General features: G+C 39.9%; 1 protein-coding gene across 3 annotated transcripts in view; it reads right to left on the bottom strand.

Annotated features, from left to right (window-relative positions):
• Nucleotides 1–27,140, bottom strand: part of blnk (B cell linker) — a 35,464-nt gene extending 8,324 nt beyond the window's left edge. The window contains exons 1-15 of one of the 3 annotated variants that reach the window (XM_078272412.1): nucleotides 26,884–27,140; nucleotides 26,529–26,621; nucleotides 15,202–15,248; nucleotides 11,912–11,977; nucleotides 10,270–10,316; nucleotides 8,285–8,322; nucleotides 6,849–6,966; nucleotides 5,895–5,998; nucleotides 5,637–5,709; nucleotides 5,031–5,114; nucleotides 3,343–3,368; nucleotides 3,222–3,250; nucleotides 3,044–3,100; nucleotides 2,901–2,928; nucleotides 2,738–2,789 (exon numbers count right to left, since the gene is read on the bottom strand). In XM_078272412.1, coding sequence (XP_078128538.1) covers nucleotides 2,738–2,789; nucleotides 2,901–2,928; nucleotides 3,044–3,100; nucleotides 3,222–3,250; nucleotides 3,343–3,368; nucleotides 5,031–5,114; nucleotides 5,637–5,709; nucleotides 5,895–5,998; nucleotides 6,849–6,966; nucleotides 8,285–8,322; nucleotides 10,270–10,316; nucleotides 11,912–11,977; nucleotides 15,202–15,248; nucleotides 26,529–26,621; nucleotides 26,884–26,952 — 931 coding nt within the window. In that variant the 5' untranslated portion in view covers nucleotides 26,953–27,140. Of the gene's footprint in view, nucleotides 1–2,737; nucleotides 2,790–2,900; nucleotides 2,929–3,043; nucleotides 3,101–3,221; nucleotides 3,251–3,342; nucleotides 3,369–5,030; nucleotides 5,115–5,636; nucleotides 5,710–5,894; nucleotides 5,999–6,848; nucleotides 6,967–8,284; nucleotides 8,323–10,269; nucleotides 10,317–11,911; nucleotides 11,978–12,430; nucleotides 12,682–15,201; nucleotides 15,249–26,528; nucleotides 26,622–26,883 lie in introns of those variants that run through there. The other 2 variants (XM_078272413.1, XM_078272415.1) reach the window with 2 other exon arrangements.
• Nucleotides 27,141–27,581: the final 441 nt, after the last annotated feature.

The raw sequence follows: 27,581 nt of genomic DNA on the forward strand, positions 1-27,581 counted from the left end.
AATTGTGCTTTTAGGCCGAGTACCCCCTGACCAGTGCAAAACATTTTTACATCTATAAAGAGGACCAATACAGTGTCGGCAGTGACAGATTTAATAAACAGTAACTGATAAACATTTAAATGCTACATTTCAAATGTTCAGAATCCATCACTTAACCATTATCATGGTATAATTATTTTAGGAATTATGCATGACATATTTTTAAATGAGCATTTTGCAAAAAGAGCACTTACCCCCTGCAGTACTCCAAAGTACCCCCAGGGGTACGCGTACCCCCATTTGAGAAACACTGCTCTAGATGGCATCACCGAGGATATAAGGCTTGCTGAATCAGTGACTTCTTTTAAAGGGCAACTATTACAATGGGGAGAACAAGTATTTGATACACTGCCGATTTTGCAGGTTTTCCCACTTACAAACCATGTAGAGGTCTGTAATTTTTATCATAGATACTCTTAAACTGTGAGTGACGGAATCTAAAACAAAAATCCAGAAAATCACATTGTATGATTTTTACGTAATTACTTTGCATTTTATTGCATGACATAAGTATTTGATACATCAGAAAAGCAGAACTTAATATTTGGTACAGAAACCTTTGTTTGCAATTACAGAGATCATACATTTCATGTAGTTCTTGACCAGGTTTGCACACACTGCAGCAGGGATTTTGGCCCACTCCTCCATACAGACCTTCTCCAGATCCTTCAGGTTTCGGGGCTGTCGCTGGGCAATACGGACTTTCAGCTCCCTCCAAAGATTTTCTATTGGGTTCAGGTCTGGAGACTGGCTAGGCCACTCCAGGACCTTGAGATGCTTCTTATGGAGCCACTCCTTAGTTGCCCTGGCTGTGTGTTTCGGGTCGTTGTCATGCTGGAAGACCCAGCCACGACCCATCTTCAATGCTCTTACTGAGGGAAGGAGGTTATTGGCCAAGATCTTGCAATACATGGCCCCATCCATCCTCCCCTCAATACGGTGCAGTCATCCTGTCACCTTTGCAGAAAAGCATCCCCAAAGATTGATGTTTCCACCTCTATGCTTCATGGTTGGGATGGTGTTCTTGGGGTTGTACTCATCCTTCTTCTTCTTCCAAACACGGCGAGTGGAGTTTAGACCAAAAAGCTCTATTTTTGTCTCATCAGACCACATGACCTTTTCCCATTCCTCCTCTGGATCATTAAGATGGTCATTGGCAAAATTCAGACGGACCTGGACATGCGCTGGCTTGAGCAGGAGGACCTTGCGTGCGCTGCAGGATAGACTGTGTAGGTCCTGCCGTGTAGTTCTGGGCTGATCCCTCACCTTCCTCATGATCACTGATGCCCCACGAGGTGAGATCTTGCATGGAGCCCCAGACCGAGGGAGATTGACCGTCATCTTGAACTTCTTCCATTTTCTAATAATTGCGCCAACAGTTGTTGCCTATTGTCCTGTAGCCCATCCCAGCCTTGTGCAGGTCTAAAATGTTATCCCTGATGTCCTTACACAGCTCTCTGGTCTTGGCCATTGTGGAGAGGTTGGAGTCTGTTTGATTAAGTGTGTGGACAGGTGTCTTTTATACAGATAACAAGTTCAAACAGGTGCAGTTAATACAGGTAATGAGTGGAGAACAGGAGAGCTTCTGAAAGAAAAACTAACAGGTCTGTGAGAGCCGGAATTCTTACTGGTTGGTAGGTGATCAAATACTTATGTCATGCAATAAAATGCAAATTAATTATTTAAAAATCATACAATGTGATTTTCTGGATTTTTGTCTCTCACAGTTGATAAAAATTACAGACCTCTACATGCTTTGTAAGTAGGAAAACCTGCAAAATCGGCAGTGTATCAAATACTTGTTCTCCCCACTGTATATAGCATTTTCAGGATTATACTTTTTGTGTTTGTACTAGAACATGTTTACATGTTTTAATGTAAAAAAAAATAGAATAGAATATAGCAGCAATTTCAAATACTACATGAACAAAAAATGTTTCAGGAGTTATGTGACCCGGAATTGGGTAGAATTTAACGACAGTGGCAGCCAAGGTGACATTGTTTACTGCTGATAGCATGTAGCTACATGCGACAATGTTAACACCGCAGTAGCTTAAAAAAGAAACACTCCAGTCCTGCCTACTTGGAGCAGATAACCAATCACAGAAGTTGTAGAGTTGCGGAAGACTTAGCTGAGAGTAGAAAAACTGTTGAAACCGGATCGTTCAGAATAGTTGGAAATCTGAACGTTTTAGCTCACGGGGATTCGTCTAAAATAAATTTACCTCGTTATTTGAAGTTTTGGCCACGTTTAACATGAAAATCCGACATTATAACATTGCAGATATGACAGAAAATACGGAAAAGCATAATATGTCCCCTTTAAATCACTTCTTTTAAAACCCATTTTTATAGACTTGCTTTTATGTGATGCTGTCTTTTTTATTATCTTTCTCATGTCTTTTTACCCTAGCACCTGTTAATTTCATTCTGTGTATTGAATTGTCATTTTTTTTCCTGCTCCTTTAAAGCTTCCCCATCTTCTGTTTTCTCTATTACAATGTCTAAATATGTATATTGATTTGTATGTGCTTTTGTTTCCTCTGTCAAAGCACTTTGTAAACTATTGTTTTTAAAAGGTGCTATACAAATAACGTTATTATTGATATTATTACATGCTAGAATAATTCATGGTAGCAGTATTTCTTTATACAAATTGAAATGGAAAAAGCCAGTCATTGTTTGATTTAATACTCACCGTCACTTGGATGGCAAACTTCATATTCATCGTCGCCTGTGGGCTCCTGGACCTGGACAATCACAATACGGATCAGTCAATGACCTCCTAACTGTGCAGCATTCAGCAAATCTCTGCATGCACCTCTTTTTAAATGAAATCTTACACATTTGTCATAACTTACAGCAGTAGGAGATCTCATCATATTCACTCTGAAAAGGGGGGATAAAAACTCATTGTTAGTGTAGTAATAGGAAAGCAATGCAAGAACTGCATAACTTCTACTTAATGTCGTACTTTCAGTCCCCTAGATTCAATGAGTCCTACCTGGGGCTAGGCTTCGGCGGTAAAGAATATGAGTGTGTTGTGGGGATTGGACACAGTCTGCAAGGTAAATGATTAGTCTCAGACTGTAGTCAAAATGTCTTCTTAAATACTGTCATTTTGTATTGCATGTCTATACAATTACATGAATGAACCGAAGCTAAAACAGTCTCACACTGACCTGCTTGCTGGAAGAGATAATGAGCTTTTCTGTAAAGATGCCAGAAAATGGAACTACATTGAATTCCACATGTAAATGTACCTTAAAAAATAATTGGAATTGCGATTAAATAGAAGCCTACCTCTTGGTCAGGAACTTCATAAAAGTCTGAAAAACAAACCAGAGCCAAAATCAGACACACTGCAGAACCACAAAAGCCTTGTTTTGGTGCTGGATCGCATTGTTTTCATACTTCAGACAGACATGTCTCTTCAGCATGTAGCAGTATCTGCCCTTGGGCGTTGTTTTGTGTTTGGACTAAGGGCTTTTGGGTCTCTCATTGTAGTGTATTTACAAAAAACTTTTCATGCATATAGGCCTATAATCTCTTCATTCAATACTGTAAACATAATGGAGGCCTCTTTTTTCTTCTGTGTCTAGCCATGTTACTGTCTGGTTCTACCAGGGGGTTCTACCAGGGGGTAGAAAGAGGAGCGTGAATATGAAGGAGCCCACTCCCCAAAAAGAGGGAAAAATATCTTGAGGGGGCTCAAAACATGTACAGCAAACAAGTACATGTGTCTAATTAAAGAACACAACAGGAGCAACAAAGATAAAGATGCAATTTCTTGTCATTTCATGTCTTGTATGTAGCTTTAAACTTTGGAACTTCTGGCTTTAACAAGGTTTCATTCTCTAACAGATTTGTTGTTGAGATGTTCATGATTCTTGATTCTTGTTTTGAATATGCATATAGTTTTGAACATACAGGGGGAAAGTAATTTCCTTTACATAAATAAAGACCTTTGTAACATAAATTGATGCAGAAGAATTCACCACAATGCAAGAAATGAAGGGTTTGATGCTCAAAATGTACTACTGGTTCACTCCCTGCTCACAATATTAAGGGCTGTAAAAAAAAAACTTCTTATGAATTATACTCCTGCATCGTGTCCCTCTGTGTGTAGCGCCTGGGTTCCCTAGTTTTGTTGTAACAATAACTGTAGACAGTTTATAATTGTTTATTTACCACTTTTCATATTTATTTCATATAGAGCCTTGTTTTAAAGCTAGTGACAATGCATTTTTTCTAAAAAAGAATCAAAATCATTTTTTCCCCATTGCATTACAAAGCTTACATGATCCAGTTAGCAGTGAAAAATTAGCAACTAATTAAATGCACTCATACAAGGAGTGGGTTTACATCATTATGTAATGCACAGTTTCACAGTACATTTTCAGATGGTGTATTGAACACAGGCTTTAAATCTAAGAGAGTTGTGATGAGTGCAGCTTGAACAACAGTTGTAGAGGCTGACCCCTTGTGAGCTAGTGTTGGTGTACAGCATGGTTATTGTTGTACTAGTCTATATCCACGACCTTCCACTTCCAGGATTGCCCCGTTTCTGCCGGAAATTCTGCCGTATTTCTTTTTTTGGACCGGATGACCGTTACCTTCCTCTTCCTTTGTGTTGAAATTCTAAACTCCGGTGGATTTCTGAGGACTATGGTTAACTGCTCCTCAGATCTCTGCAGGGTAAATCCAGACAGCTAGCTAGACTATCTGTCCAGTCTGAGTTTTCTGTTGCACGACTAAAACAACTTTTAAACGTACAGGAAAGAAGTTCCTTCCCGAGGCTATTTTCCAGCGGCTCCGGGGCTCCGTGCACCGCTTAGCGCCGCCCAAGACGATTGTGATTGGTTTAAAGAAATGCCAATAAACCAGAGCACATTGTTCTCCTGTCCCGGAATGCTGTGTGGACTAGCCAGACCCTCCTCCACAGCGCTGTGGAGGAAGGTCTGGCAAAGCGAGACTATTGTTGTACCTACCAGGACTGGGTGGACGCTCTGGTAAAGGTGTAGGCAACATGGGACGCTCCCTCCCTGCTCTGCTCCCACCGTGCATGATGGGATCTAAAGAGAGGCATGGAGATTATTATCATTATTATATCTTTATAGTAATACTAATCTTTTATTTATATAGCACTTATCAAGCATGCTGTCCAGATTAAAATATTTACAAAATACAATTAAAGAATCAGAAACCCATGTAAGCCTGTACCCCCCCCCCCCAACCATGTATGACATACTAAATGTGAATGTGAGAGCACATATTTCAAGCAAGACTGAGCCCATACATAAAATAGTAAAAGTGCAAGATAGGATGTCAATAAAAGAACAAATGTATAGAAATGCATCTAAAAATACAAAAATTATGATACAGTGTCATGACAGTGAAGTTCAAATAAAACACCAGAAAATAGTAATATCAAGAGGAAATATGCAGTGATGCAATAATGGAAACGAAAACATGGTTAAGTAAGTGTAGGCCATCCTGTAAAAGTGAATTTTAAAGAGGCACATAGTAGTAGTCCTTGCAGTCCCCCTCCGCCCCCCAGATATTCTAATCACTCTCTCTTCTGATATGTATCTTACTGGAAGACTGATTCCCTGCAGGTTCTACGTAGTTGTCATCATCGTTACTGCAGTCTGGATCAATGTAGTCTTCCTGCCGAACAACGACAACATATTGTGAAAACAGGGTCAGTCACTCACGCATTGGAAGGCATTTACCAACACACACAGGAAATGGTGAAATTTTCCAAGGCACAATAATGTTTGTGGAAATGTGTGAACGACTCAAGCCTGCACTACAGTATTTATGTGAGGTTGAGGTAGGGAAAGTTGCTTTACATCATCGCTTCCCTGGTGGGTGGGTTCAGGGGGAAGTTGTTTGAAGGCTTTGTTTGGGCGGAGTGGCTTTTTGGGCGGCCGGCCAGGTCGGTTACGGCAGTTGTCTGGAAAGGAGAAGCAGAAGCAGAAGCAGGACGTTAGCATTTGCATGAAGCCCCCTGTGTATTGTGGCTTTAGCTCAACGGTGTAAAGGGCCTTAATCGACCAACGCAACTCCAGCTGGAAGAGGGCTATGACTGTTAAGGAGAAGATTCAAAATTCCTTTATTTGTCATTTTTATGCACCACATAAAAACTAAATTGTGTTTCACACATCCACTAGTCCAGAGGTCTTCAACGTTTTTTAGGCCAAGGACCCCTTAGCTGAAAGAGAGACAGAGCAGGGACCCCCTACTTATATTGTGTGAAATTGAGTTGCATAATAAACTGGAGCTACAATAATGTGTAGGTTGGCCTAAAGCCTTAACACCATACATCATGTTTTAATGCTTAACATACATGTGGCACAGTGAATCCTTAAGTTTAACTGTATCTGTGGATGGCTACCTTAGTGGCTACCTTACCTACAGGCCGATAAGCCTGCATCGCTTTTGTCCAAAGCGGCCGCTAGAATCAACTCAAACTGAAACTGAAAGTTACACATAGCCTCTTTAAAGTAAATAATGTGGCCTAATTTGATCCTTTCTTTCTCGGTCTTGACTGTCTCTCATTTGGAATCGGTCTTGACTCGGTCTCGACTAGTCCTGGTGTTGGACTTGTCTTGGACTTGATAAAGGTGGACTTGACTACAGCCCTGCTCAATAGTGCCTAAGCTATTGAAGATGTGGAAACTGTGTGAAAATTAATTTTGAATGTCATCATCACGGGAACTAATGATGTCAGTATGTTTAGCCATTTCTTGTGAAAAATAAGTGCTTGGCATAAACAGTTCTTCATGTCAGACGACTGTACTGACCAAGATACTCCCCCCTGGGGAAGGAAGCGGAGGGAGTAGTGGGGAAGACTCTGTGGCTGGGAGGAGGCTCGTAGCTGTCGTCCTGGTTGTCACGTGGATCCTCGTACATGTCATTATCCTGGGAACAACATATTTGCAATGTTTCAGACAAACTCAATTAAGTTGGAAGCCAAGGATGTAATATACTATGGAAATAAAAACCAGACAGTACAACTTATTAATTATACAGGAAATATTTCACATCCATAAAGCTAAGTTCTCAAAATCACTTTAGAATTGAATTCAAGAACTTTGAATCCATTTAAATTATATATATACACAGTATCTCACAAAAGTGAGTACACCCCTCACATTTTAGTAAATATTTAATTATATCTTTTAATGGGACAACACTGAAGAAATTACACTTTGCTACAATGTAAAGTATTAAGTGTACAACTTGTATAACAGTGTAAATGTGCTGTCCCCTCAAAATAACTCAACACACAGCCATTACTGTCTAAACCGCTGGCAACAAAAGTAAGTACACCTCTATGTTAAATTCCCATAGAGGCAGGCAGATGTTTTATTTTTAAAGGCCAGTTATTTCATGGATCCAGGATACTATGCATCCTGATAAAGTTCCCTTGGCCTTTGGAATTAAAATAGCCCCACATCATCACATACCCTTCACCATACCTAGAGATTGGCATGGTTTTATGTCAGTTAGCCTAATAGCTGGTTTGATTTGGATTGAGAGATGATTTTATGTAAAGTACCCCATGCCAATCTCTAGGTATGGTGAAGGGTATGTGATGATGTGGGGCTAGTTTAATTCCAAAGGCCAAGGGAACTTTATCAGGATGCATAGTATCCTGGATCCATGAAATAACTGGCCTTTAAAAATAAAACATCTGCCTGCCTCTATGGGAATTGAACATAGGGGTGTACTTACTTATGCCCCCTGTATTTTAAGGAAGAACATTTATTTATTTATGATACATTATTCATTCACAAAGAAAACTGGTGTCCTTAAAGGTTGGATATTTTTTTAATTAAGGCATTAAGATCAATTTCCAAAAGATGATTTTTTTATTCCTCTTTTAGTCAACTTTAGCATGGGTTCATAAACTTATGAGCACCACTGTAGTTGATCGGCTACAGTATTTTTTTTGTATTTATTCTTTTTTCTTTTTCCCCCCCATTTTTCTTATGTATACATTTATTCCTTCCTTCTTGTGTAAGCTCATCTTATGTCTTGATAACATAATATGTAACGCCTTCATGAGAGTGAAGAAAAGATTGTTCTAAACTATAAGGAGTGTGATGCCGAATTGTTGTATAGTTGTTTTCTGTGTCACTTGTTTCGTGAGAATTTACAATAAACTTGTGTAAAAGATGTTTTGAACAAATATCAGACAACAACAACACTTTAAATGACATATTTCCCAACTTACATAATCAGGTTCAGACAGTTCGTCATCTTCCCTGTCATCTGTGAACACAGACATTCAGAGGGGTTTCATTACAAAGAGGGAAAAAACGAGCTTGTGGATTTTATTAAACGCAGCTACCTAAAAAAATATTAAGCACCAGCATTACATTCATCGGAGCATGTGTCAGAGCACATTTTCTAATTTTAGAACAAAGCCTACTCTCCAAGTCAGCTTCGTTGGTTGAGGAACCAGCGGTGCGTGTTTCCTCACCTCTTGAACTATTGTGTACTTTCTCTGCAAGGGGACTAAATTGATGTTTTTATGATGCAGTTTGAACAAAAGCTTTACATAATTATGCACAAGCGTGCAGTGGTGGAAGGAGTATTCAGATCCTTTACTTCAGTAAAAGTACTAATACCACACTGTAAAAATACTCTGTTACAAGGGAAAGTCCTTCATTGAAAATGTTACTTAAATTAAAGTATGTAAGTATCGTCAGAAAAATGTACTCAAAGTATTAAAAGTAAAAGCACTCAATGCAGAAAACTCACATTTTAGAAACTGGAAACGATCCAAACAGTTCTGTCAATCAACTAAGTGTCTAATCAGCGAATCATTTCAGCTGGACTTGTAGACCGTTATGTGTTTTGTGTGAAGAAATCTTAATTTGCAAAGTAACTAAAGCTGTCAGATGAATGTAGTGGAGTAAAAAGTACAATATTTCTCTCTGAGTAGAAGTAGAAAGTGGCATGAAAAGAAGAGACTCAAGTAAAGTACAAGTACCTAAAGCATCTTGGTGCTTCTTTGTACAACACTTTGGTCAGCTTAAGCTGTGTTTAAATGTTCTCTAGAAATAAACTTTACTTTACTTTCTCAAATGTGTACTTAAGTACAGTACTTGAGTAAATGTAGTAAGTTACATTCCACCACTGACAGCGTGTTTCTCAAAACAATAACCCGAAACATGTGCAGGGATGTCTACTTGTTTCTGCAGCTCAGTTGCAATGTTTTTTTTTGGAAATCTGGACATTTCGTGAGCATGGAGGCTTCTGTCAGGCGGGAATTAATTGAGATGAAACAGATCCTGCACTAAATGCTTGCTCTTCGGGGAATTGTTGGAATTATTGGGTCTTTGTAAATTATAGTGTGGTCTAGACCTACTCTCCGTAAATCTGTAAAGTGTCTTGAGATAACTCTTGTTATGATTTGATACTATAAATACAATTGAATTGAATCCTGTAGGTGTTTGTTCCGATGGAGAAGAGAAAGCAAATACAAAATCATGAATGATGTGTAAGAAAAGGGCTAATTGCAAGGTATGAATTGAACGTTTGGAACACAAAAAAGGTGATTAAGATTGTAATAATATACAATATCATATTCATGATTAGCGAAATAAGCTGAAAATCTTATAACACTTAAACTTTCAAAAAAAATGTTTTGTCTTGTTTTGCCAACAGATTTTTCTGCAGGGGGGGGGGGGGGGAGTAACTAAGAACATTTACTTGCTTAATCACTTGTACATTACTTGAGCATTTCAATATGCTATACTTTATACATTTACTTCACTCCATTTCATATAATTACTAGTTGTGCACACAAAACCTATGACCAGTTATAAAATATAGATTTATAGAATAAACTACCCAAAGGTTTATTGAGTTTATTAAGTTACACTCCTTTCCTACAATGTTTCCTTGCAGAGCGTCATGGTAGGGGTATAGCAGCACAAAGAGTGAATTCTGTACTAAAGACATCACTTTGGAAGATACACACTTGATTTGGCTGACTCAGATGATTGCAGCGATTCTTCCAATGCTCGTATTGGCATTTAAACAGTGTTATAAGACAGACTTGAATAAAGATGTTCTGGATATATGTGCATCAAACAGAGGACAACACTCAACTGTGTTTTCTTTCAGTATCATAAGAGGTTTTAATAACAGCTTATTTTGTACCATGTGTCAATCTTGGTGTGGGACCAGTGATAATGACTCAGTTCTTACCTCTGTAATCTCTCGCAGGGACTTTTGGAAGTGGTTTGCCTTTCAGCCTGTCATATAGAGAGAGATATTGGCATCATGCAGCAGGCAGTGAATGACTTAACAGTGATTTGGCAATGATTTAACAGTGTGAACACATTTCCTTACTATTTAAGACTGTCCTCCCCTGAAAGCAGCAGTTATGACCCATATTTACATGTATAGCATTAGCATATATGAATCGCCCTTTAGTAAATATTTACGCCATGTAGTGGCCGTGGTCATTTTGATGGGAGCAAAGCAGGAAGTAAGGGCGACGTATAAGAGCGACGTATAAGAGCGACATATAAGAGCGACATATAAGAGCGACGTATAAGAGCGACGTATAACAGCGCCATACGCCGCATAAGGGGGCAAGTTTGGGTGGAGGATGGATCCAGTGTTTCACTTGAAAACAAACGTAAACTGAGACTTTACAGAACAAACAGAACTACGTCACATTAAAGCTTTAGTGTGTAACTTTGTGATCGGCGGTGCGCGATCACAGAAGGCTTGCATCTTGTCGACGCGCCGACAGGTTTGTTGTCGTTACTTAGAATTCCTCATGGGGGCGACAGAAACTACGCACTATAGCTGTAAGTAATCTGTGCTACGTACTAGGGGTGGGGTAAAAAAAAAATCACTACAACATAGTACCGTGACATTTCCTGCGGCAATACTGTATCGATACAGGGACGCCAAGTATTGATCTTTTATTATATCAATTGCGCATGACAATTAAACTTTTTGGTACTAGAATAATTCAATTGAAGTGAGATGAACAAACATGGAACTTTATTTTTTTAGATAAGCTGTTTTCCTTTAATCTGAAGTTGGAAAAAGAGGTTATAAATTGCAATATATCGCAGAAAATTGCAATATGTTTAAAATAGCAATAATATTGTATCGTGACGTAAGTGTCGTGATCATTTCGCCACGTGGGGCCTCTGGTGATTACTACCCTTAGTATGTACCCAAACCACCATCTTTTCTAAACATAGCAGAGCGGTTTTTGTGCCTAAACCTAACCAAACTACGTGTGTTACGTTGTTACGTTTAGATATGAGGATGAAAAACACCCCAATGGGTCGGTTGCGTCAGAAAGTAGGAAAAAACAACCTATATGGCCGTATGGTTTGGAGGACTTGTTGCTAATTAAACTGAAATTATAAAAGTGGAATTGTTTGAGTAATGGTACTTTGTCTTGGTGCAAAACACATTCCATTTGCATACTCAGCAAACACCTGTGCTGTAAAACTGTAAAAGGGATATTACCATAACCACAGTTGGCAGACTGCTGTGCATATTTACCACACATGTGAATATAGTATCTATCCTTCTGTGCCTTGAGGGGACTCATTTCAGGAAAGGAAATTGAAACAGCCATCTGTTTCAGTTATTTTTGGCTTATGGGTCTTACTGTTATTCCAACAGTTGTGAAAGAGGAATTGACATTCTCTAATACACCACCACACAGGGAATTTTTAGATCAGCCAGACTTGTCAGCGATTTGCCTCTTACTTAAAAATACACATACATTTAGACTGATATATTTCCTACATTCATACATAATGTGTGCGTGTATACTTTAAAGAGAGCGGTAAATGGTAACATTTTGAACACTGACCTTCTCAGTTTATTCAGTAAGCTGCCGTCATTTTTCTTGATGTCTTGAACAATCTTCTGAAGCTGCCTGGAAAACATGGTATGTCATTCATAAACAGGTCTTCAAAAAAGAAGTTTGCAGTATTATTAGCTGACCAAAAGTGTTACAAATAGATAGTTATTTTTCAGCTTTAAAAAGGTACTTAAATTGTCTACTTTACCACTTTTCCGTTTAAGTTTTTTTTAATTTATTTAATGGTAAATGTAATATAAAAAGCAAATTCTTACAATGACATGACATTTGTTTTGCCCAAGTTTGAACCCTCTTGTTGCTTGCAGAGGAAAGTTACGGTAACAGATGTAACACTGCTTTTATTATGCTACTACAATACTCCATAATATACTGCGAAAATGTAAGAGGTTGTGGTTTAGTTTTTGTCCAAAGCGCCAAATATAAACACAGTTTTATTATATATTAAAAAGCATTAGCAAAAAATGTCATGATTCACAGCAAAATATCAAATAAAACTGAACTTCTTACCGAATCTTTGCTGTAGCAGGAGCAGCGAGTTTACCTAACGTTTCCATATTCATGTTTAACATTTTTGGGTCATGAGTCCTGTCATACATTAAGTGTGTGCTGCTAGATCGTTCGCAGAAATGATAATGAACACAGTGTTTGGCTACAGGTCATGTCTTTGTCACAGAGGGGAGGAAATTCATTCTAACCAGCCTCTGTTGGAAAAAAAAAAAATCACTTCTCCTTTCCACTCTTTCAGTGAACAAACCTATTGCATCACTCCTCCATCTCTCCTGACCCTCTTCAATTCCACTTCCATCTAGACAATGTTGCCATTTCAACCGACTTCTAATAACTTACATCACATGAATAAGATCACTGGTTCAAGTTAATGGGGGCATGTTTTGGAACAGTTTTTAGCAAGGTCATCTAGGACCGGGCAATATACTGTATAGATATTATATTGATATATGAGGATAGATATCGTATTAAAATTGTATATATAGTGTCAAATCATAACAGACGTTTACAGTATTTAAGGACACTTTACAGATAGAGTAGGTCTAGACCACACTCTATAGTTTACACGGACCTAACAATTCCCCCAGGAGCAATTGCACACAGTGGTGAGGAAAAGGAAAGAGAGAAATACCTAACTACAATAGATAGAGGAACAGCAGGTTTCTCCAGGACCACATTTTGCCACGATAACACACGCACACACAAGGCAGTTTCATTTCACTGAGAAAGAGAGAAAGAAAAGAGACGGAGGGACTGTTGTTTGTAACTGGAGCTTGTTGCAGGGAACGGTCAGCTGTTACACAAACTCCTGGGTGCGATATTTCTTTTCCTAGGAAGGCGAAGGCATGACTTGCTCTACTCTGCCTCTGATTGGCTTACCCTGCTATTCTTAGCCCAATCAGCCTAAACACACTACCCCCATTCAAAATGAATGGAAAGACTTGCATTTGAGGGCCGCTGCAAGCTATGTGAACCTGGCTTAAGGTCATGTATGGTTTGTCTGGAAAGTTCAGTATTGTAATCATCAGTGTTTCCTGTATATGGGAGGATGAGTATAAATCATATAGACTGTATAGAAAGATGAGTGGGCAGCCTTTCCGGTTAGGTTGGCAGGATGATCCACTACAGTGTGTGTGTGTGTGTGTGTGTGTGGTCCACATTGGGATTTTTCTGCCAAAAGAATGTCTGTTCTACCTCTGATCACAGTCAACTACAGCAGAGAAGAAGAAACCAGAGAGCTGTCTGTGGTGAGAAATGTCCATCTTGAATTAAAGAGACAGTTTTTTTTTTAGGAACCAGCTGTGTATGATTCATGATGAGATTTAGACAGCCTTTAGTCACCATTTGGTCTTGAGATTGATGTGAAACCACTGGGGACACTTATGCTTATGGGAAGTTTAAATTCCTGTGACCTCACTAAAGATACGTTCACACCTCAAGTCTTAATGCCTAATTTGGATTTTTTGCTCAAATCCAATTTTTTTTTTGGGCTGTTCACATTACCTTTTAAAATGTGGCCTATATCAGATTCCAGTGTGAACTGTTTCCAGTTTCGAACTGACCCGCATGCGCAAAAGAACAATAACAATGATATCAGATGCAGCACGCTGTTGCACTAAAGTTAGGGAAGTTATGGAGGAAGTAAGCATTTTCGCTTTTATTTCAAAATGTTTGTGTAATGGCAGCTAAAACATTAATGAGCAGGTGCTGAGGAGGAGAAGAATGAAGAGAAAGAGAGCCAAATTGGCTATTACCCTCACTTTCATTGCGCCACGGGGCGACCCTCTGACTCGCGCGAGCGTTAGACTCCTTGGTCCGTGTTTCACGACGGGTCGGGTGGGTTGCCGACATCGTTGCAGACCCCTGACGCCTTTTACGTGAGCCGATCCCCGCCCCGGCGACGCAACGCGGTCGGGACGTAGCTTAAGTGTTTTTCAGTTCATTAACTATATAGAGCTGCACTGTGTTTGCTTCTCTGTCACAGACAGACAGGCGAATAAGTGGCAAAAAGTTTGGTCTGTTCCTGGCTAAGTGAGATAGTAGAACATGTGTTATATAGTAACTGACCCACTGTCATGTTTGTGGTTTGATTCCCTGTGTGTTGTTAGCTTGCTTCCTGTTTCCCGGTTATTTGTTCTCCGTTTCCCGTTTTGCTGTATTGTTTTCGTTCTCTCCCGTTCCTGTCTCTTCTTTCCTTCTGTCTGTAGTCTTGTTTTGCTTTCCTAGATCCATTCCTTGTGTATGTTTGCATGCTTTACTTCCTGTATTATTTTGTAGTTTTGGTTTCACGTGTCTTTGCCTAGCATTGTTTTTTTCCTGTTGAGTCTGATTAGTGTCTAATGTGTTTCAGCTGTTTGCTCCCTCCAGTAGCGGAGTGGCAATCGGGAGAGTCGGGACATTTCCCCGTGGGCGGGTAGTGTTTCGAGGCCGCGAGGGCCCCTCCCCAAATGGCATAGCCCTGGTCGGCCTATGACATAAAGCCATCGAACACCTCTTTTTTTCCTCGTCACGTTTGGAAGTCTATCGGTAACGTTAATAGTCTAATGATGGAACGCAAAAAAGGAAAGTACTTTAGAAGTACTAACACCACAGTGCAAGTAAAAGTCCTGCATTGAAAATGTTACTTCAGTAAAAGTATGTAAGTATCATCACAAAAATGTGCTCAAAGTATTAAAAGTAAAGACAAATCACTGCTGGAAGGGAGGTAAGGTTAGAAGAAAAGAAGGTGAGATTGAGGTGTGTGATGACAGCGTTGTTAAAGCGTTACTTACGGTTGGTGGATGATGGTAAACTTGTTGATGTCACTGTCAGACATGCTCTGTGAAAGCATCACAGAAATCAATTCAAAAATTACAGCCTAACGAGTTCTAAATAACTGTGATTCCTTACTGAGGTGACAACACAGGTGTGTCACCTTAACTAAACACATGCATCTGAGCATGTTAATGCATTAAAACTGCAATACAACACACATTTATGATCATGCAACACCTCTTAGCTAACAGGAGATGGCAGCACCTCACTAAGGGCCGTGTCATCAGCACAGTTTGTTCTCCTAATGTAGCCCTCATGTTATTTTTAAACTAAACCAAAGAGGAAGAGAAACCACTTTATTAGTACATACTGTACATACATCGTGGGAGCTGCAGGGTCACATATTGTTACCAACATTACATAAATGCAGAACACCGTGAAGTCACTGCAGCAATGGAGAAGCTGCTGGGGTTTGTGCCTTCGCACAAGGATGGGAGATTAAAATCAAATAAAGTTATTGATGTTCTGTGTGTAGTCGAGTCACCAACTGTCTGAGTCCGAGTCAAGTCTTGAGTCCCAAGTGTTCGAGTCCAAGTCTGAGTTTATTGTTTATTAAGGATCCCCATTAGTCATCACCGTAGTCAAGACTATTCTTCCTGGGGTCCAACTCAAGATAAACATACATTATATTATATCAGAGCTATGAAAACATCCTAAATTTCATAAAACAAAAGGCACAGTAGCCTGTTTTTCCAATATGTTACAGCTCTATACATTATATTTTTTAAGTGCATTGGTTCTGGGCATAGGCAGGGTAAAGCAATAACCTACTACTAGAACAGGCTGGTGGGTTTGCCTAATGTACAAATATTCTTGCATGCATTAAGGTCTGGGGCGGCCTCTAGCTCACCTGGTAGAGAGTGCCCCCTGTAGGCTTGGTCCTTGCCAGCAACCCGGGTTCTAATCCGACCTGAGGCCCTTTGCTGCATGTCATCCCCACTCTCTGTCCCCAATTTCCTGTCTCTCTTCAGCTGTTCTGAAAAAAGGAAGGTCTATTGCTAGTCTTTCATCTACTGTCATCCATGACAGCCTAGTATGTATTTCTTCCACATTACACCTTGTGGGGCAGCGAAGAACAAGGCATGCTGCTCTGTTTTGAGTGAGCTGTAACTTGGCAAGCTCTTGTTTTGACTCACCAGACCCGATCATAGGACAATAATCTAGATGGGACGAGACTAGATTCTGTGTTACTAACTTTATGGTTGAGTCTGTCAACAGATGAGCACTTCTTCTAATGATGTTTCTACTCATTTTGGACACTGTGTTGTTAATATAAGTAGTCCATGATAGTGTTTCCATCTATTGTGACACCCCACAATGTGGCCACTTTTACCTGTTCGATAGCATGTCCGAGTCCTCAAAGAATCGCCATGAACTGAGTTGGAGTCCGAGTCGAGTCTCAATTCCCCAGTATTAGAGTCCGGGTCACTAAAGAAGAGTCTGAGTCGAGTCACCATGACTTGAGTTTGAGTCTGAGTCACTAAAGAAGAGTCAGAGTCCAAGCTGAGTCACCATTGCCAGCGTTCGAGTCCAAGTCTTCTCCTCAGTTGTGCTTTCACGAATGAAACATTAAGCGGTGCTCTTTCCAGCAGTGGATGTAAAAAAAAATAACTAAAAAAAAAAAACTGTGTAGCTTCTTTAACGCAGAAATGTAAGACTGATTTACAAACACACTGGTAGTACACAGTATATGAATCAACATCATAAAGGACAGAGAACTGATGACACAATCCCTAAAACACAAAATAGAAATAGAAATTAAAGCTGCAAGCAGCGATGAACGGGCCCTTGCCTTCTTGCAGTCGGGGTTACTGGAGGACGGCGCTCCTTGCGGCCATGCATTTGCTGAAAAGGGAACTCTCTGCTGACTTCAATGATACCCAATAGTGTGAGGTATCGGGTCATTAGTTATTAAAGGGGGGGGCATGACTTAAGCATATGGGGCAGGGCAAACCGTCACCAATTAAAAAGGATCTCTTTGCTGAGTTCAGTGATACCTCTCACAAGAGTTTACCTTAAACGGTTCACAAGTTATGAAAGGGGGCGTGGTCTGTGTACATGGGTGTGGCTAGAGTATAGGGGGCAGCTCAATATCACATGTAGACACACATTCTAAATTTTATGTAAATGTAAATGTAAAGATACAACCGTTCCTGTTTCAACACCCACCTACAGGAAGTTGGTCCTCCATAACTTGTTTGGTCCTTGCATTGTTTTAGCTATCAAAATTCTTTTGATAATTTTTTGTCATGAGGGTCCTCCGAGTCTATATGCAAGTTTTCGTGCCGATCGGACTCACGCCCCAGGAGTAGTTAGTCAAAATAGGCTTCTCATATGTCAATATTTTGCTGATTAATTAAAAAAAAATTAAAACAGCGCCATCTAATGGCCGATTGCCGCCAAGTTTGGCAAAGATGCTAAACCGGCCATGAGGAACAACCTTCTCAAGTTTCGGGGCAATCGAAATAATTGTTGCCAAGATAACGCAACTTCCTGTTTAGACAGGAAGTTGCTGTAACTTGCGCATTTTTTCAACTATCAAAATTCTTTGGATAACTTTTCGTCATGAGGGTCAACAGATACTACCTGCAAAGATTCAAGAAGATTGAAATCACGGTCTAGGACGAGTTCGAAAGAATGTAAAACACCTGAAAAATGCATAATAAAAAATGTCCGTCTTCCGGTTGGGCGGAGCTAATGAAGGTAAATGGGAAATATGTCTGCAATGATTAGAGCAATATGTGTATTAAATCTGGTGAAGATCGGAGCAACTATGTCCAAGTTAAGGACTTCCACGCATTAGGGGATGCTATGGAGCCCGCTTACAGGTATGGGCCAAATCGCTGTACAGTCTCGCAAAGCTCCCAGTTGTTTATGTGGGTGCCAATTTTTGTGAGTTTTCGTATATATTGAGGCCATCAAAAATGTGCCCAAGGGCTAAAACCAATTAGGGTCCCATAGGCCACGCCCACTTTGACCAATCAGTACCTTACTGTAGGGGTGCTGTTGTCTAGTTTCCCTTTTGTGAATTTAAACTGCTGACCTTCAAGTGAAAAGCTTGATCCTCCAGCTAAAAACACACCACCATTATACACAATTTCATAAATCATCAAGCATTTAAAAAACTTAATCTAGCAGCCCGCTGCATTGGGATTCTTTGCTGCTTTGCAGAAAGGCAACTGTGATTCACAAATGAAAGGAAATGATTACCATAAAATATGCAACAAAATCCCGCTAAATTATGCATTCCCCTCTTCATTCATAATTCATTGCTCCATGTCGTAACTTGCTCTGTCTCTTCTCTGTTTATATTTGTCATAATTTAATGAAGATCCATGACAACAGATGTTTGTGAAAATGTGAATATTTAGCTCTTAAGTTTGTAAGGTGTCAAATGAAAAAAATAGAGAGGCTTGTGATAATAGGCTAATGTATGACGTATGAGTCTAATATGGATAGTTAATTTAGATATGAATAATGTACGGTCGGCCCTTTATCTGCAGAGTCTCCTTTGAAACAGGTGTAATGATGTACGGTTTAGATGTCTACAGTTGATTACATAGTAATTGTTGTTTATGATGTTATATTCCTTAGTGCGAGAGCCTAGGTGCAACAAAAGGATGCATTACCTCTAGGAATAAGCCCAAAGTATGGTGAAAGCCCTTTAAGCCGAGCTTGCGATTGAATCATTTGTAAATCAGAGTGAGATCACTTAATATGAAAGGCTTTACCTCCTTCAAAGAACTGAACCTTGGCCTCACAGATACACACTTAATCTTCCCACTGGCTTACAGGAGAATATCAGTATGAAATCAGACTTAGCCTTTTGACACCGGATATAATTATCAAATAGTCTGCCACAGTGGATACTCAGACACTGCTTCCACATTGAATTATTTATAGGAGTGTCTGTGCTTGTTTAAATGAGACACAACAGCTCTACAAGCTGCAGCCTCTCCTTTGTACTACATACCAGGTACCCTCACTCAAAGCAGCTCTCAATGACATCTTAATTCTCACTGTTATAACTTACATACAGTCCAACCTTCATAAGTAAACAGTCTCTATGGTCCAATCTTTTTCAAGTTTGAATTCTTGCTTGCAATGACGTGATTAGTGTGAGTAACAATGCCTGTGCGTGCTAAATTTTTAGCTGGAAATTATTTGAATGAATGCTTTATCGATCCTTATATTTCATTTCCCTGTTTTCTTAAAAGCTACGTAGAATATTCGAATATCTGATATTTGTATCATCTGGTGGTAGTATTAGCAGGAAGTCTACAGTTCAGCTAGTGGCTCGGTGTGGCCGCCCTTACTGTATGTTAACATGCTCTACCAATGCTAACATGCTGAAAAACAAGCTGTTCTTTAGAAGGTATAACTTTATCATCTTCATCATCTTAGTTTAATGTGTCAACATGCTATCATTTGCTCCATCACCATCTGGTACGCTGCTGCCACTGCTAAGGACAAGGGCAGAGTGCAGCGTATCATCCGCTCTGCTGAGAAGGTGATTGGCTGCAATCTTCCGTTTCTCCAGGACCTGTACGCCTCCAGTACGCTGAGGCGGGCAGGAAAGATTGTAGCCTATCCCTTTCACCCCAAACACAAACTGTTTGAACCCCTCCCCTCTGGCAGGAGGCTTCGGCCTATCAGCACCAAAACCTCACGCCACAGAAAACAGTTTCTTCCCCTCAGCAGTCAGCCTCACTGGCAATACATCTAATCTATGTACAACATTTCATACCAATCCATTCAATTATTGTAGAGACATTTTAGTCTGGACTTAAGTGGCGGACCAATATTGCTATCCCTAGAGCTATGCTACTAGCATGGCTAAAAAGATATTTGGGGTGGACACAGATTGCCAGGATTGTTTCTTTTCTCTAAAACGATGTGCCATCAACATAATTTTAAAGATAGTATAATCATGAAAAATTCTACATGTAGCAGCTTTAAATCAGAGTGCGTAAAACGTGAAAAATGTAATATACTCCATTATGCTAAACACTAGCATATTCGCAATAGATAGATCTATATTCTTGAGGTTCAAAGAGGTATTTGCTGTCCGGCATCTCTGCAGATGTTGGGTAAGCTGACCTCAGGCCAAAACAACCAAAAAGATCTGGGCACAGCTGCCAAAGTTTAAATCAGATAACCTGGCAAGTACACACATTAAGAAGCTATTTAGCCAGAGAGAGGGACACTTTTTTTTCATGCCTTTTTTTTATGTGGCTGTCTGCTCTGTTGGAATGTCAAACTGCATGTGGAAGTTTATAAAAAAAAGTCTGGAGTGCTCAGAAGGTCACAGAAATGATGGAGGTGCTCTTTGATAGGGGAACACAAATGTACAAAAGAGAAAAAAAATCCAAGGCACTCTTCTAGAAAATTATTTAAAAAAACAAACCTTTATGGCTCTCATCAAGAAATCTTAGTACATTAAAAATAGTTGTGTAGCAACCCACACGTACTGGCACAAAACGGCCTTCATCTGCATGTGGAAGTGTTGTTGACGCGTTGAACATTTGTTAATGCTGTCCTTTGAAATCAAGTTTCATTTCACGTGCCCACACAATAAGCATAGCTTTCACAGCAGCTGTGCAAAGTCTCATGGCTGTAATCAGGTGAGAGACCTTCCACGTGTTCACAAAACTACACTAAATCTTCCAAAATCTGTAACAAGTGTAACAAGCTAATACCGGTTAAAAGAGGACAAGTTTAATACTTGTATTTTGGGTTTCTACTAGACCATGTTAACATGACTTAATGTTCAAAAAACATTGCTGTTTTCTCTCTTTTTAACTATAGCCTACATACATGTATACAAAGCACATCATTTTTAATTATAGCATGCCACTGTAGATGTTTGATGCCAACAACAAAGCACTCATGTGATATATGTTGCCAAATGGGTGTGTATAGGCTGTCCTTTGCTTTGAGTGTGACTTCCTCACGCAGCCGCCACACACAGGCAGCATCGCAAAGATAGAGGCTGACAATTCTTTTGATCTACTACATATCTCTTTTAACCTGTCTACCTCTGTGTTTGGAACAGGGCATCAAAAAGATGGAGAATACCTTTATCTACGCTTTGCTGACTGACTGTCATTCCCGTCCACGCTGTACTATATTTTAAAGTGCCCATATTATGAAAAAAAACACTTTTTCTGGGATTTGGATTGTGTTATTTTGTGCTTCCACACGCATACAAACTTTGAAAAAAATCCATCCATGCTGTTTTGAGTGAGATACGGTTTCTGAATGTGTCCTGCCTTCAGTCTCCGGGTGAGCTGTTCAAAATCGGCACGGCTTGTGATGTCACAAGCCGAAACGAGCGTTAGCATTCTAATGCTAATGCTAGCATGCTACCTCATTCTCAATAGCAAAGCACTGCTACAACACACACGAGTTCACCATAATCGTAAAAAAACAGAGACCAGGTGAAAAGAGGATCTGCAGCAGTGAGAGAGAGCTGTGCAGTACAACAAAAATATGGTGTTTTTTGAAAATGAAACCATGTAAACCAATTCTGGTACAACCTTAAAATACAATTATGAACCTGAAAATGAGCATAATATGGGCACTTTAATTAAATGTATTTTTAATTAAATGTTATACTTGTTATTGATCCCCAGTGGGGAAATTACAATTTACACTCTGTTAGAAATCACTACAAACAGGCCTGAAATACACACACACACACACACACACACACACACACACACACACACACACACACACACACACACACACACACACATGGTTCATGCACAAATGGAGAGATGTCAGAGTGAGTGGGCTGCCAGTGTTGGACCAGTACCCTGAGCGGTTGGGGGATATGATGCCTTGCTCAAGAGAACCTTGGCAGTGCCAAGTAGGTGAACTGGCATCTCTCCAGCTACCAATCCATACTCCATACTCCAGACTTTGGTACTTAAACCAGGGACCCTCCGGTTCCCAACCCAACTCCCTACGGACTGAGCTACTGCCACCCCCAAATTATATGATTTTACAGCCAGCTCAGACAAAACTCAATTGGATATTCTTCCCCACTAATACCACTAAATAAAGAGATGTTATGGGTGAAATGTAAAGAATGTGCCTATTTACTGGGGGATTTTTATGACCTTTGCGCCATCTACTGCATAAACATCATATGAATATGCAAAGTAGGCCAAAGGCAATGCTCAGCAGGAGCACGCTTGCCGGATGATATTCAGAGCCCACAGTACAGGCCCTCTCTGCCCTTAGACACATGCTGAGTTACTGATGAGTCAAACAAATCTTATCATAAAGACTGTTCAATCTTTTCTGCTGCATTTGTGACGGACTGATTGCAGTGAAGGCATACTGATGCTATTTCATAGGTCTAAAGATCTATCTGGAAGTTTAAGACTGTGGTTCCCAAACATTTTGGTCTGTCAGATGAACTCATACCTTCATCAATTCCCAAAACTATTCATTGTAGAAACTAGATATTGTTAATTGTTTTCATACTTGTTGAACGGTCAATTGATTGGTTGGTTTAGTCAGAAATCACACGACTACATCTAGTTGCGTTCCATCCATTTATCCATTACTTTGAGCTAACCATTTCAGCTGCTTATGCAATACTTTCAGCTAACTATTTGAACCGTTTCTCCACTACGTTTAGCTACTCATTAGAACTATTTAGTCCTTGCGCTTAGCTATTTATTTCTACCATTTATTAATTACTTTTAGCTACCTGTAAAAATGTCTCTGCTTGCTTGCTTGCTAGCTAGTTTCCATGCACTCTTACTTAACTGCAACACAAAGTGTGCAGGTGCTACAGCTGATTTATTCTTTTAATCAAATCATAATTAAATTATTTTTAAATTAGTTGAGCTGCTCCACAGTCATTCCCTGTTCCCCCTGGCAACAGTAGAAGAACCCCTGGGGTACAGATACCGGTTAGGAATCACTGTTTTAAGACATATAGAATATTCTATGTTGAATAACATTTATATGTGGTGTGGTTTTTCCCACTAAAAGGTTCAGTCACATGATATCTCCTAGGTTTTCACATACCGCTAATAAAATAATGCTTGTATGTACATATCTCAAACCTTTTATTTAAGGTGACCAGAGACAAACTTTCCCACTTTGAATAAAGTAAAAACATCCATCACTCTGCACAGCAAAGCTCTAAGCTTACTGGTAAGAAAACACAATTTTGGGTGAAAAAATGTGTGTAAATGTACATGTAAGTACATGTATTTCACTCTAATTTATAACCCCAAAGCATCAAAGCTCACAGTTGCTGTGGTTGCAAACAGGTTGTTTGTCCAAAATAGAAGAAACAACACTCATAACTGAAGAGGAAAATAGTGCCACCTACTGAATTCTGAGATAAAACATTTCCAAAGCTGACACTTTTCAGAAAATCACTTTTAGAGCTAAAAATGCCAAAACAAATCTACAAGGATGCTGATGGCAGATTAAACATTAACACTGTCCTGTCTTACACACAAGGGGAAGTATAGGACAAGGTACAGGGACACACAAGGACAAAGAGACAAATTACTCTATATACACACAGAAGGCTCTCTTCACAGTATACTGGCCAGGTAATCCATCAGCTAACTCACTGGTTCTCAAACTTTTCCTGCCATGCCGCCCTTCAGAAGCCAAACAAAAATCCGTGTCCTCCCTCTCCCCAGCAAAAGTGATTTAATCTTCATCAATCATTGACAACTCATACAATGAGTTGAATTTGATTTAAATAAACAAAATGGTCCATCCAACTGTTGATCCTAGAGCACCACCATTATGGTGGTCTGGCCTCCATCATGTCGGTAATATTGAATGAAAAGATTATAGAGCGATCGATGGGCCACCAATGGGTCATTAGAATTCATCGCGAGTGTCACGCCCCCGCCTGCCGTGACTTCTGCATGGTGACAGTCCGGTGTGTGTGTGAATGTGTTTGGGTTTATTTCTTCATTTTGTTATGCCTGCCGTTTGTTTTGGTTTTTTGTCTGTCTGTCTGTCTGTCTGTGTTTCTGTTTCTGCCTGCATCTTCCACAGTGACACGCCCCCCCCCCCCTGCTGACTCTCCTCACACCTGCACCAATTCCAATCAGCACACCTGCTACTCATCCTGCTCCATCAACTGACTTAAAATACCAGCCTGACTTTCCTCTCCCTGTCGGCTTGTTGCTTACCACTGAGCATGCATATTTACCAGCTTTCGACTAGTTTCTTGTCTTTGTATTTACCTGTCTGCTCCGTTTCCTGACGTTACTAACTGGAAGATCTCTGTCCTAGAAATAACCCACCTTCAGAATCCTCTGCTGCCAATAACCACGGCAAGCACTGGAACATCAATTCTGCAGCCGCATTGAGAAACGCAGCCCAGCACCCCCTTCTGCCTGCCCAGCCATCTTCGGACCCAGCACCCCTTCTACCAGTCCAGCCACCTACTCCAGTATGTGCCTGAGTTCTGTCCCCCATTCCCGACAAGACAATTTCATCTGACTTTGTTAATACCATGTTTTCAAATTTTTCTTTTTTCATTACCTGAGAAGCAACGGTTTTGTACAGTTTTCGCCCGACGGTGACGATATCTGTAGCAAACTGCACAGAAATCCATTGAATAGTTGTTTATATATTTAACTCTGAACCACATACAGTATGTCAACCTGACGTTGGTGCCAGAGGAAAAGCCAGGAGATCACACAATCCTCTGGGGACCATGAATGTCTGTAGAAAATCCATGAAATAGTTGTTGAAATATTTCAGTCTGGACAAAAGCGGTGGACCGACCGACTGACATTGCCATAGAGCCATGCTGCTTGCGAGGCCTCATAAACTGAATATTTGACTCTGCAGCCTTGAAGCTAGTTAAATTGATTGTGTGTGTAGCCAGCTGTGCAGTCACGGTGAAATATTCTCATTCAATACAAGCTTTTTTTTTTCTATTTATTTTTTCCTGCGCTTAATAGAGCCCAGGTGTCCTCGCTGGGTCTGTAGCTATGGGATCTGTCAGTCAATACACATATTGAATGTATGCATATATGTGTTTTTCAGATCCGCACAGATAACCTGCACATCAAAGCCTCTGCTCTGAAAACATTTTCATTTTGACTCAGAAGTCCACAGTGAGCATATTTTGGGGAAGATAAGCCTGAGAGATATAGGGGAAATGGCTCCAAGATACAATATCTTGCAGTCGGCTCAGGGTCAGTGAATAATAGAGTAGATTGATGCTGTCATTTCTTAGCCTGGCAAGAAGTGTTTTTAAAAATGGCCAATGAAAAGACATTTGAACAATTGCTTCTACAGGCAAGCCAGGGTGTGTTACTGAGGTATTATTTAGCCTGAACATACACTATATATATATATATATATATATATATATATATATATATATATATATATATATATATATATATATATATATAGGAAGTTATAAACCCATGCTTCAGTTTTTTTTTTTTCTGCATATAATCCTCGTTGGAAAGTTCCCACTCATGACTGAAGCAGATCTAATGATACTTAGGGCCACAGCTTTTTAACTGAAGTTTCATTTCACAGTTCTTACACACTCTCACAGTTTGCACATGCACTCGTGTCAGTGTGCCTCTCGGAGACATCAGAAGGGCCTCACACAGTGACACACAATGTGGATGATGAGGACTATGTGTTTCAAAGCAGAAGTTGCAACTGATGTACTCACTTCCATATTAGGAGGGACACTGATTACACACCGCAAGAGTGTGGGAAGTAATACAAGGGAGTGGATTTACACTAGTCACGCTTCATACCCTGTAAACTGTCCTCCTGTTTTACAACTTTGGAAATTTTCAGAGCTGCAGTACAATTTAAGCTTCATAGTAAAGTTTATTCTTCAATTTATTCAAGAAATAGCATTTTTAAAAGATTCAACTATCTTGACATGGATAAACGGACTGCTACGAACACATTTGATTGAGGATGTTACAAATGTTTGGCATTGTGAACTGGGGTTTCACCAAGTTTTATAACCGTTTTATTTTTTCTTTAGCAAAACGGACACAAATAGCTCGAGGAAATGTAGCCAGTTCTGCTTTTTTTTAAATTTTTATTTTTTTTTAATACCATAATCATAATTGCCCGGGAGGATTAGTCCATTTTGATATAATTAGAATAACAAACTGAACACAACCACAACCCAGACATGATCCTCAACGGATTAGTAGATTATGTGACTGCAAGAGAGACAGAACGAGTATTTTCTGGAAATATTCAGGTCAAACAAGAAAAATGTGAGGTAATAACTCACCAGAAGTCTTTGTCCATTCATTTTCAGTCTGTTTACGGTGGCAGCACATTCTTGCATGTTGTTCTGAGGGCAGTACATAATTGGTTCACGCTCCTGAATTTTACATTTAATGACAGATGAACTGAATTTAATTCCATAAAATGTCTTCCTGTCATCTTATGCCACCATCTGTTTATTTCAACACTTGCTTTAGCGGTATACATACTGTATGAATGACAAGAAATGGTCAAACATGAGATTTCACATAATCTACATTAGCTAGATGACCTTTTACATTTTAAAGAAATGGTTCCATTATCATCCATTGGTTTTCTGACCGTGCCTTATTTTGTCTCCTATTCTTTCTTGTACTCACCTTGCACATAAAGAAGGCCACCTGCGCTGAGTCCCAACCCTCACACTCCTCTCTGGACGGCAGGTTCATTTTGTCTCAACAGGGAACCTGTGAGCAGAAGCGTGCCTTTGGAAGTACAGTTGCAGACTAAGCTGTCACACACTGTGGCTCCAACACACCAGCCAGCTGCAAACAGGGAGAAGTACATACAGGGAGATCATCTCAGTAACGGCTACACACACACTCCGTCTCCCCCTCCTTCATCAGTAAGTAATGTGGTAAATCATGGTACTTTTGAGACGTCTACCTTTTGTCCCCAAGATTGCATTGAGGCATCAGCAATAGGGAAGCAGGGACTTCCTCAAAGTCATGTATAAAAAGTCTCCAAAAGTGTCATAACGGAGAGTGACTCGACTTTCACAGCCAGGGCATGATTCATTTACAGCCAAGCAGAGTGTCAGTCTTTTTTCTTTTTTCTGTAATTGGGGGAGTTACATGCCTCGTAAAGTGTCTTTTCAATTGTGTAGAGGAGCACAAAGGGAGTCTGGCTTTGTGGAGATGATGTAATGTTAGAAATGTTTTGTAGGACCATCTCTGGGATATAGTGGTGCGGTCCAGGGTAGATTGCTGGAGGGGCAACATTACGGGCGTTCAATCTCAAAACGGTGTGCGCCGTCTTGCCTCTCGTCCATACATTAACATCAACAGACTGTACTTTG

This window comes from Sander vitreus, chromosome 17 (assembly GCF_031162955.1).
Source record: "Sander vitreus isolate 19-12246 chromosome 17, sanVit1, whole genome shotgun sequence".
Lineage (NCBI taxonomy): Eukaryota > Metazoa > Chordata > Actinopteri > Perciformes > Percidae > Sander > Sander vitreus.